The following is a 12,226-nucleotide window of genomic DNA, read 5'->3' on the forward strand; positions in this document are numbered from 1 at the left end:
CAATCCCTTAGTTTTGGGATTCCTCAATCCCTTGGCTCCTTCCCCCTTAATTCCATGATTTTGGGATTGCTCAATCCTTTTATCCCTCAGGTGTCAGCATCACCGCACAACCTCTCCTCAGCCTGTTCCCACACGACCTGGAAAAGGCTTCCTTAAACCACACTGGCTCCTTTAATAGTTTCCATTATCATCCCACCTCTCCCACCACAGCCTCCTTCGGAAAGAGCCGAGCGATTCATTTTCCGAGTCTCTCCTTGGCTTTATTGCTGAACCGAAAGTTTTGAGGCTGCACTTGGGGAAATTTATTTCTTTAATTATTATTCATTTAAGTGGGTTCCGCGGATTTCGAGGATCAGCACTCGCAGCTGCTGGGGGTCATTTATTTCCTTCACTGGACAGCACAAGTCCTCATTCCAGAGAAGACAACAGAAAAGGAAGGGATGAGCTGCCTCTAAACAATCAGAGATTTTCCTGTTTTCCTGCCTGACTGTCCCCACATCCTATGAATGTCCCTGAGTCAGATGGTCACAAGTGTTTTATTAACAAAGCAACTTCAATTAATGAATCGGCTTCAATTATTGAAGCAGCCCTGGGTTGGATGTTGTCTGAGCAGATGTGGGCCAGGAGCAGGATCTGATCCCTGCAATTCCAGAGTTGAGGAATTGAGCTCATAAAGTGAAAGGGATTGAGCAACCCCAAAGCCAAGGCAGTGAGATTGAAGGGGCCAAAGGATTGAGCTCCAGAGGGATAAAAGGATTGAACAATCCCAAAATCAAGGGATTGAGAGTGAAGATGTCAAAGGGATTGAACAATCCCAAAACCAAGGGATAGAGCTCAAAAGGGGCCAAGAGATTGAGCTCAAAGGGGGTGAGGGATTGAACAATCCCAAAATCAAGGGATTGAGATCAAAGGGGCCAAGGGATCCCACAATCCCAAAGACAAGGCACGGAGACTGAGGGGGCCATGGAGCTGATGTGAAAAAGGGTAAGGGATTGAGGAATCCCAAAAACAAGGGATTGAGTTTAAAGAAATTAAGGGACTGAGCTCAAAGACACCGAACAATTCCACAAACAAGGGATTGAGATTGAAGGGGCCAAGGGATCCCTTAATCCCAAAGGAAAGCTTTGAGAATGAAGGTGCAAAGGAATTGAGCTCAAAATGGGTAAGGGATTGAAAAATCCCAAAACCATGGGATTGAGATTGAATGGATTGAGATTTAAAGGATTCCCCAATCCCAAAGAAAAAGCCTTGAGATTGAAGGGACCATGAAACTGAGCTCAAAAGTGGCCAAGGCATTGAGCAACCCCAGAGAGAAAGAACTAATCTGAAAAGAGGAAAGAATTGAGGAATCCCAAAGGCAAAGGACTGAGTAAAAAAGGAGCAATGGGACTGAGATCAAAAGGGACCAAGGGATCCCATAATCCCAAAGAAAAAGCACTGAGATTGAGAGAGCCAGGGAACTGAGATCAGAAGAGGTAAGGGACTGAGCAATCCCAAAACCAAGGGAATGACTTCCAAAGAGGACAAGGGATTTAATTCAAGATGGGTAAGGGACAGAGCAATCCCAAAACCAAGAGATTGAGATTGAAGTGTCCGAGGGATTAAGCAATCCCAAAACAAGGGACTGATCCTGGAGAAGCCAAGGAATTGAGCTCAAAAAGAGGCAACAGACTGAGCAATCCCAAACCCAAGGAATTCACCTCCAAGGGAATGAGCACAAAGGGATCCTGGCACCAGCAACACCAAAACCAGTGGAAACCTGAGGACAGCAACATTCCAAATTTCCCTGCTCTCACACCTCGGTGCATTGGGCTGGTCTCTCCTCCACCAAAGTCTTCCTTATCCCTCCAGTATGATCCCAACACACTCAACATGCGTTGAAGACAGAAGACAGGGTCATGATGAACAAACAAGAAGTTTGGGATGTTACCATGGACATGGGGAAAAGACAAAGCCTGGCACAGCGGAACAAATCCTCCCTAATTCCTCTTAAAATTAAAAGCAGAGACAGGTGATGGATGGTGGAAACATTCCAGTCCAGAATCCCTCTTTTCCTTCTGTAAAAAAGAGTGGCTCAGTGGAAGGAGCATTCTCACAAGCACTGGGCCAACGGCAGCGCTGAGCATTTCATCATCCCTGAAAAAGTTGGAAGCATGATTCCATGACATTCAGCACTTCCAAAATTAGTTGATAAACAGGGAGGCCAGAGAGCACTTTCTTCCAGCTCTGTGGAGTGTGGAGTTCTCCCACTGCAGCCCAAATTGTGTTCAGGAGCATCCGTCACCTGTCCCCAGCCTGATGCAGTGGAGGAGGGAGTCCAGAGATGCTACAAGGGATGGAGCCAGGCTGGGAGAGTGAGGAATGTCCAGCTTGGAGCAGAGAAGGCTCTGGGGAGAACTGAGAGCCCCTTCCAGTGCCTGAAGGGGCTCCAGGAGAGCTGGAGAGGGACTTGGGACAAGGGATGGAGTGACAGGACACAGGGAATGGCTTCCCACTGCCAGAGGGCAGGGATAGATGGGATACTGTGAAGAAATCCTTCCCTGTGAGGGTGGGGAGGCACTGGCACATGTTACCCAGAGAAGCTGTGGTAGTCTTATCCCTGGAAGTGTCCAAGGCAAGATTGGGTGGGGCTTGGATCAACCTGGGATAGTGGAAGGTGTCCCTGCCCATGGCAGGGGGTTGGAATGAGATTCTTTAAGCTCCTTTCCAACCCAAACTATTCCATGATTCCATGACCTTCCATCTCCGCAGCTGATTACCTTTGCAGCAGAGAGGGGAAACTGAGGTAGGAGGGGATGCTACACAGCAGGATGGAGATAGGAAGTGCATCCAGATGCAGGGAAAGTCCCTCCCAGTTCTGGAAGGCTGAACTCAGCCACGTTTTAATTAATAATTTGTTTCTCTGGGATCAGAGCCACCAACACAATGTGTGGGAGACGCCTCAGCTTGAGAGGACTTGAAACTCCTCTTAAGCCTCCACCTTTGGGAGCTCAAACTCCTGGTTATCTCTGAGGCTCTGGAATCTATGGTCATGGAGACAATTTGAAACTCCCAATAAATAAAATCACGTTGTTTAAGGGTCCGGCTGTCACCTCTGGAGTCCCCAAAGCCAACAGCCTTTCTCCAAACAAGAGCTAAAACCTCAGCATGAAGAAATCATGCAGGTGATGATTTGCCCATAGAAAAATAGCCTGGACTCCTGGAAAACCCTGCTGGAGTCAGCCCCAGCTCACAGAGTGCAATTCCTCTCTCAGCAGCAGCGGCGGCTCGTGCAGAGATTGGGGTCAGGGCTGGTTTCCGGACAATGTCAAACCTTAATTTGCTTTCTGCTACTTTCAATCTTGTATTTCCCCTTCTGTATTTCTTTGTGAAACACTACATCGCCCAGGACCTTTTGCTTCTCTCCCTGATTTCATGGAAATTCCTCAAGAGTCTGGAAAATGCCTTAGCAGCTGGAGAAAGAAATGAAGGAAAAGTTCCTTGTGAGAGGAGAAACCTAATTATTCTGGTTGTTTAATTAATTGTCAAGTAGCCAATGCTTTCCACAACATCCCACTGATGATTTTCCAAGACTTCTGCAAAGTGAAAAAATACATGGGTGCTGAAATACCAGTTATCCCAAAGGGAAAGAGCCTTTCCATGTGTGATTCCACATTTTTGTCTTGCCCAGGGATGAGCAGAGAGTGTTTAAGCTCTGGGTTTTCTTCTCCATCCTTGCTTGAGCAATGAATTAAGCCACATGCAAGATCCCTATCCAGCTGGAAAGACAAAAAAAAAATGTCTTCTTACTTCTATATTTTAATTGCAGTTTTCCAGACACAAGTGTGGAAGGTGCAGAAATCCTTTGGGAGCAGAGCCACATATGGGATGAGAGCAAAGTTCTCAGCAGCTGCACAGGCTGTGGTGATGCTGTGATTGCTCCAGGGAGATTTTTTATGTTCAAACCACCTCCAAAAATTTTTTCTGGTACTGCAGTGACACTTTCCTTGTCCTCAAGCCATGTACCCTCCTCGCCTCTCCAGCACCAACAAAGCTGATTCCAGAAGAGCCATGGAAAACTGCTCTTCCCATTGCTCCGGGTAGCCTCAAGATTGATCCCAATACAGCACAAGGATGCAGGAAATGCAGTCCAGGATCAAATCTAACTCACCACCAGCATCCATCAATAAATCACTTGGGAATGCTACGATGGTGTGGATGGATCGGCCCCAGTGCCTGGCATCAGATTTTGTACAGTAGAGATAAAAATCCCCAACCCTATAAATCCGGGGAAAGAGCAGAATTATAACCCACTGGAAGTAAACTCCAAGCTATTAAACTGTCAGGAGCATTTCCCATCTCTCCCCTATTCCAAACACACGGTGCCTGGCACTGAAAGGGAAAGGAAAAGCCGTTTTTTTCCATCTTTTAAATAAACTTTGTCAAGTGTTGAAAACACAGAACGTTGAGCAAACGTTCGCAGCCGATGAGAACACACAAATCTTCCGCCCTGCCAGGCCCAGTTATCCTAAGGCAAGAGGAATCTGTGGAATCCATCCTTGGGAAGGAGGATGAATTGTGGGGAGAGATGAAAGATGACATGAAAATACTGATTCACAGCAGCTCCTCAGGTTTTGTGGTTACAAAGCCAACTTCCTATGTGGAAGGGGGAAAGGGGCAACAGCAAAATAAGGAACACCTTCAAAACAATAATTAGATGGGACTGTATTTATGAGGGAATAACCCTGGAACAGATATCCCTCCTAAGTGGGACTAATTAAACCCAGTTCTCTGAATAAGACCTCACTAGAAGACGTGGTTTCAGTGAGAAAGGAAAAACACGGGAATCACATCTCTTCCATGCCCTGTCACCCCAAATCCCCTCAGGTACCCCCCACAAGCAATTCCAAGGCCCGAATCAGCAGAAATCCTCCCATGATACCTTTGCCTTCATCCCTCTTCCAGAAATTTGCCTCTAAGTTGGTGTTTCTCTGCTTGGTCCCAATCCAGTGATGGATATTCATGGACAGGCCGAATCTATCAGCCTTTGCTGAGTTGCCCAAATGAGACTTTGCTCATTTGTCTATTTCCAGACAAATTTAGAGACTTCCTTGCACTTGGATAAATAAAAAAATTCACCTTCTTGCTGGGAGGCAGGACCTTTTCCACCATGTCCTCCCCAAGAAGAAGGTCATTAGGCCTGTTCTTAAAAAAAAAATCTTTAAAATAATGGTGATTTTAGAGCCAAATGAGTCCAGCATTTCATCATCCTTGTCCTTGGAAAGCTCTCCCACCAATTTACGCCCTTTGGTTTTTGGCTGCTCCACCTGGCCATGGAGAGATATCCTTCCTTAGCCTGGCAGCTCCAGATCTTCCACTTTTCCAGTCCTTCCAGCCATCACTTTTCCCCAGGACTCTTCCTAGTGATCCAACTCTGTCCTGAAATACATCCCCTGCTCCATCCAACAACATCCCTGTCCATGTCCTGGGGTTTCACCCCTTTTCTTCCATTCCTGCAGGATATTTTCTGTCTTTAGTGACATCTTCAATGTCCAGAGATGGTGCTTAAGGCAGAACCACCCTCGAGCTGGTTTTGTGCAGCCAATTATCCTGATCCAGTACCAGTAGCAAAGCTCTTGGAAAAAATCCAAAATTTTTTCCTACAAACCTCTGAGCTGTTTTATGGCTACTTTTTATGAGTCTCCAAACTCTGATCCACCTTCTCCAGTTTAACTATTCCCAAAAATTCTCGAAAAACCAGTTAGGGAGCAAAAATATTTGCTCCCTAATTTGAGACCAAGACGTTTTAAAAATACTTTAAACACAGTTAAAATCTGCTTTTTTTTAAGAGTCACACTTGAGACGTCAAACACAGGAGGAACTGAAGCACAGATTTAATCAAAGCCACGATGTAAAGCTGGGAATTCATCAAAATGGGGCATCATTCCACAGTTATTTGCAGAATGATCCTCCCAAATTTTTAGGTCCATATTGAACGTAATTTGATGAGCATCTCAAGCACATTCAACCTTGTGGTGCTGTTTGAAGTTATCCAAGACTTTGCCTGTTAAACCAAGTTTAACGGCGCATCTCCACAAGCTTGAATTAAGTCTGACTTAAGAAAACCTCAATTCTCCTAAACTTTTAATTTCTCCAATTCTCCTAAACTTTTAATTTCCCCTTCAGAGCTACTATAAAGCAAGAACAGCACTTGCCACCATGGGATGTCCACCACCTTCACATCTGGAATTCTATGAGGCCAGAGGATGAGTCACAACCCACAGGCTTGGAATAAACAACGAAAAACCGAACTCAATGGATTTTGGACATGAACTGGGACAAATTCCTGCTCACCTGCTCTGATGGGAGTTTTGGTGCCCAGGTCCCTGGCCCGGACAGGGCTGCTGGAAGTTTTGGAGAGTTTGTTGGCTGACACCTGGTACATGACGCCGCCGATGCAGCGGAAGCCTTTGTTCCTCCAGCGCTGCTGGGCGAGCTGGGATTTGTCACCTTGGAGTGAGGGTCGGATCTGGTTTAACAATGGGGATCTGCAGGAAAAATAAATTCAAGGTCAGCCCAAATTTGGGATCATGTCACAAAGAGGTGTTACTTCATGAGTGAACCATGGGATCAGAGAGTCATGGAACGGTTTGGGTTCAAAGGGACCTTCAAGATCATCTCATTTCAACCCCATTCCCAAGAGCAGGGACAGTTCCCACTAGAATTAAGGAGATGTATGGAAGAAGCAGGGATGTTCTTCCTGTTGACAGAGGAAAAGCTCTGATTCCTCATGACTAATACCAAAAAAATTACCTTCAGGGACTCTCCCCCAACTTCTCCCACGCTTGCTTGCACCTCTATTCCCAGAAGAAACAAGGAAATGTGGATGCAATCCCATGAGAGAATCAGCAAGATGAGACCTTCACTGAGCTTAGCCAAGTTTTATGGAGCTCTACAAACTTTGACATCCCTGGAAGTACATCAAAGCCAGGTGGGTTGGGACTCTGAGCAACCTGATCCAGTGGGTGGCATCCCTGTCCATGGCAGGGATTTGGAACTATATGGTATTTATGGTCCTTTCCAACCGAAACATTCCATGAGTCTGTATCTTTGCTATCATTATTCCTGTTATGAATCAGATACCACAACTTTAATATTTATATTCTGACCCCAAATTTGGCTCTTGGAAGGATTTTCCTCAATCCATGCATGGGATAAATCACCCAAGAGCATTTCTATCCCCCACCAGTCACCTGGAGCTGATGCTGGACCTCAGCAGGGTCTAGTGGGTGGGGCTGGGGACCTGTTCCCACCTCCTCAACTCTCCCTAAATTCACAAACCCAGTATTGAGTCAGTGGGATGGAAACGGATCAGGAATCACAATCCAGTTACTGTTGCCCATAACGTTATTCTGAAGGCCCCAGTAAGTTCTGAAGTGACACCTGAGGGATAAATGTCAGAGAATCCCCAAATCTTTTAGGTCTGAAAAGACCTCCAAGGCCATGAAGTCCAACATGTGACCGACCGATCACCACTTTGTCAATTAGACCAGAGCACTGAGTGCCACATCCAGGAATTCCTTGAGCACCTCCAGGGATGGGGACTCCATTCCACCTCGCTGGACAGCTCATCCCAATGTTTAACAACCCTTTCCATGAAAAAATTCCTTCTGATGCCCAACCTGAACCTCCCCTGGCACAGCTTGGGGCCATTTCCTCTCATCCTGTTGCTGGTTGACAGGGAAAAGAGGCCAACCCCCACCTTGCCACATGTCTCAGAGAGGCTCCTCTGTCACCCAAAATCTTGTCCACTCCATGACCTGATACCTCCTGCATCATCCCACCCCTCCCAATCTGCAACGCAGCCTCCCAGCTCATTCCTATCCATCCTCCATTATCCAAACAGAGCCACTGCAGCCAAATCAAATCTCCTCCAATATCAGTCGCCTTCCTCATTTAGCGCTAATCCAAACAGTAATTTGTTTATGCAAATTAGAGCTCTAATTTTGTATTAGCCCAAACTATGCTCATAATGCTATTAGCAGAACGTATATAAACCGCGCATTACCGGAGAATATCCGTAAATTAAGATCCCGCTATCCTATCAGCGGAATGCAAACCCCGATGAGCATTTCCTTTAAATGAACATGTGCTCCAAAGAAAAAGAGAGCTGGAAAATGGAATAGTTACATTTCCTAATGCTGAGCGTGACAGCCTATTCATTCCGGAGGGCTGTTGCCACTGGCTACCGAGCTCGGAAAATTTGCTGCCTAGTTTTTGTGGAAGGGGATGGGAATTGGATAAATTCCTCATTTTAGTTCCCCCAGGGTTTCCTCCTCATGGCACTGCTCCAGAGAGGAGCATCACATCTTACTGACTTGCAAAGGAGTCACGGTGGTGGTGTTGTTGGGTGAAGGGGGTGATGGCATGAGGGACACTTGGGTCACTCGTGGATCACCCAGCACATCCCAGAAAACTCTAGCAAGGCCAAGGATATCCAGCAGTGGCTGCAGGACCTGAAGAACGGCCATGTGGCCGTAGCAGGGGCAATAAAAATAATATCAAATATCAAACAGCCGGGAGGGTGACAGAGATGATTCTCACCCTCTACTCTGCTTTTCTGAGATTCCATCTGGAGTTCTGTGTCCAGCTCTGGGGTCCCAGCAGTATAAGGATGTGGATCTGCTGGAGCAGATCCAGAGGAAGCCATGGAGATGCTCCGAGGGCTGGAGCCCCTCTGCTCTGGAGCCAGGCTGGGAGAGCTGGGGGTGTTCAACCTGGAGAAGGGAAGGATCCAGGGAGACCTGTCCGTACCTAAAAGGACTCCAGGAGAGCTGGAGAGAGACTGTGGAAAAGGGATGGAGTGACAGGACACAGGGAATTGGCTTCCCACTGCCAGAGGGCAGAATTAGGTAAGATACTGGGAAAGAATTCTTCCCAGGGAGGGTGGTGAGGTGCTGGAATGGAATTCCCAGAGAAGCTGCAGCTGCTCCATCCCTAGAAGTGTCCAAGGACAAGTTGGATGGGGCTTGGAGCAACGTGGGATACTGGAAGGTGTCACGGTGTCCCTGCTGGATGAGCTTTAAACTTCCAACCCAAGTCATTCTGGGATTCTAACGAAGGTATTGCAAAACACCACCATGATTGTGACAAGACCCATCCCAGCTCCATCCATCTCCTCTTCCTCCACAGAGACACATCCCTGGGGGGATCCCAGGATGCTCCATTCCTCCATTCACAGGGGCTGTAGTGCCAGTGGATTTGGGGCTCCTTTTTCCCAGTTGAATCAGTCCCTTTAAGGACTTCTGTAATTCCATATATATTCCCTGTATGTTATCTCTGGGTAATACATAGAGATATCCACACACATCTATTTCCATATAGATACACGCAAAATTGAATATATATACCCTGAGTGTATGTATTGAAATACAAGATCTATATATTATATAGAATAACAAATATTGATACTTTCATACACAAATCTATATATTATCACCTGTATTCTCTGGGCCTCCTATATCCATCAATTATCTCTAGATACTATTGAATATATGCACTGAATGCATATATTGAATTATATATATTCAATGACATCTAGATATGTTCAATATATATATTTATTAATACTTAGAGATAATTTATATGAGGCCCAGATACTGTTTTTATTCTTAGCACTTTATATTATTCATATATTATTGAATATATAGAATATATGTTGAATTACATATATTCACTAATACATAGGTAATACATATAATATATAGATATTGTTTTCTATATATTATACATTTCATATTTTTCTTAACTCTAGTAGAGAGGAGGGAAGAAGTCAGGGTTTCATCCAACATTCCACACTATGGTTTGTAGGGAAAGGTTGGGATGTGGCACAGCTGTGGAAGCAATCAGGGCATGGATACACAGATATACAGATCTATAGATCTATAGATACACTGTAGATATATACAAACTACATGCAGACATATATATACATAAAGGATAAACATATTTAAATAGATATATGTATTTAAATAGATATTGTATCTATATAATTATATCTATATATTATATGTAGATATATTCATATAGATAAAAATATTCTATATCTTTAGAGATACATTCAATATCTATTGAATATAAATTTACATGTATGCCCTAATACATTATATTATCACATAGACACACATATATGAGCTAATACATTAAATTAAATCTTTTTTGGCTGCAATGTCAATAAAATTCAACCCACCCAAACACTGCACAGCCCCAGGGGCTGCTCACACCCCCTAGGCCTGACTCACTGGTTTAAGCCATTTTAACACCCAGTTGGTTGAATCCCTCAAATCCTCAGGATATTTATTTTCCTGCCTTCCTGCTCTCAGATCACCAAAGTGGTCACACACCTCTCTCATCTTTAGAATTCCCTAGGGATGGCCAAGCTCCAAACTGAGGGAGCCTCCAAATGCAGACGCAGCATCCGAACATCCCCACTGAGGCAGGGAGTTGGAACAGGATGATTGTTAAGGTTCCTTCCAATCCATTCCACAAATCTATGATTTTTTTCAAGGATTTTGATGAACAACATCAAAACTCATCTCATTCCCCAAAGGGAGTGGGGCTGAACCTCCTCTAATTTAAAGTTGTTGTATTTTTGAGGAGACAAGTGACCTCTGGGTGGTCTTCAAGCAAAGCTTCTGCAGAACATCTGCTCAGGCTGCCGAAGCCCCAAGGGTCACCAAACTGAAGCCATGGAATCATCACAGAATTCTTTGGGTTGAAAGGCATCTTCAAAATCAGCTGGAAACCAAGTTCCAATCCCCCTCCATGGGCAGGGCCACCTTCCAGTAGAACAGGTCACTCCAAGCCCCATTCAACCTTGAACACTTCCAGGGATAGGGAGTCCCAACCAGGAGCTCAGTTTGAACTCACTGGAGGCTTGGCTACCTCCATTTCCAACTTGTGGGCAGTGCAAATGTCCAAGCAGTGATGTCTCCTCATTCTTTTATATATATATAAAGTAATACTTATTAGAATATTTACTGTATTTATTATTTATTATATTAGGCAGGACATTTATTATATTATAGGAGATTAAGAGGTTTAAAATTTAAGGCAAGTTATGCTTTATATGGAAAAACTGCGTCCACACAGAAGAGCGGGGAGGGAACTCAACTTCCCAAACTTCCCTTAAACTTCACCTACAGGAACCCTTTATTTCCCTCTGAATCCAAGTTGTTGCTCCCAAGTGCTTGTGTGGCCCCAACACAGCCACCACTGTGTGTGTCCCCCTCCCTCTTAGTGACATCCAAGCTGGTGGTGGCAGGGAAAAGCCACCGGCGAGGGCACGGAGCCGAACGCCCACCGCTTTTCATCGGCGGCGGGATCCCAGCTCTCCGTGGAATTGTTACCCTAATGGAAAGGACGGCCTTTGGAAATGAACTGTATTGACAAAAGAGGATAAAATTAACGAGATAATAGCTGGGCCAAGGATCTGAAGAATACACTGGGCCCCTCGACACGAGGGCCTTGTAATTCCCTTTCTGCTGCGCATCCCGCGGATCTAAAGAGTCCTCCCGTCCGTCCACAAGGCCCCGCTCTGGCAGGAAATTTCATTAACGCTGGAAAATAGGAAAGGTATTAAGCGTGGATAATGAAGGCTAGAGTGTGAACAGTGCCTTAAGATAGTCTTCTTTCTAGCCTTTGTAATGGGAGGCATGAACTTTCCCTTCAAATCCATTTCTAATCCATTTGAAATACTACAGCAAATTATCTCCCCTTCAGCCCAAGAGCGGCCGGCCAATTTACTCCGAATAGAAGTGACAATGCTCTGGAATTTATCGCCATAACCTTGACTACACAAGGTTGAGGGTTGTCTTTCCCCCACCCCCAGGGTGGACAGCGGAAGAAAAATTTTTAATGAAGAGGGGGTGGAGGAACGATATAAAAATGTTTAAAAACGGCAGCGTAGCTGGTGCAGGTTCAACGTCAACTACGGGAAAATCAGAGCCCGATGCTAAAAATGTTACAAAGGGAGGTTCCAGGCTGATAGAACTCTTAATGCCAGGTTGGATGGGGCTTGGAGCAACCTGGGCTAGTGGAAGGTGTCCCTGTCCATGGCAGGGGTTTGGACAAGATGATCTCTAAGGTCCCTTCCAACCTAAAACATTCCATGTTTCTGTAGGATGAGGTTCAGGCTTTTCCAGTGCATCTCTTGAAGCAGCAGCAACTTTGCCTCACTCAGAACATT

The 12,226-nt window shown here is 45.3% G+C and overlaps 1 protein-coding gene across 3 annotated transcripts in view; it reads right to left on the reverse strand.

Annotated features, from left to right (window-relative positions):
• The window catches only part of ZC3H3 (zinc finger CCCH-type containing 3), a 127,309-nt gene that overhangs the window by 36,143 nt on the left and 78,940 nt on the right, over positions 1–12,226 (reverse strand). For all 3 annotated transcript variants that reach the window (XM_071421932.1, XM_071421931.1, XM_071421933.1), the window contains exon 5: positions 6,334–6,527. In XM_071421932.1, the coding sequence (XP_071278033.1) occupies positions 6,334–6,527 (194 nt within the window). The remainder of the gene's footprint in view (positions 1–6,333; positions 6,528–12,226) is intronic.

Source organism: Agelaius tricolor, unplaced genomic scaffold, assembly GCF_023055355.1.
Source record: "Agelaius tricolor isolate 1412-34295 unplaced genomic scaffold, bAgeTri1.0.p SCAF_2, whole genome shotgun sequence".
Taxonomy (NCBI): Eukaryota; Metazoa; Chordata; class Aves; order Passeriformes; family Icteridae; genus Agelaius; species Agelaius tricolor.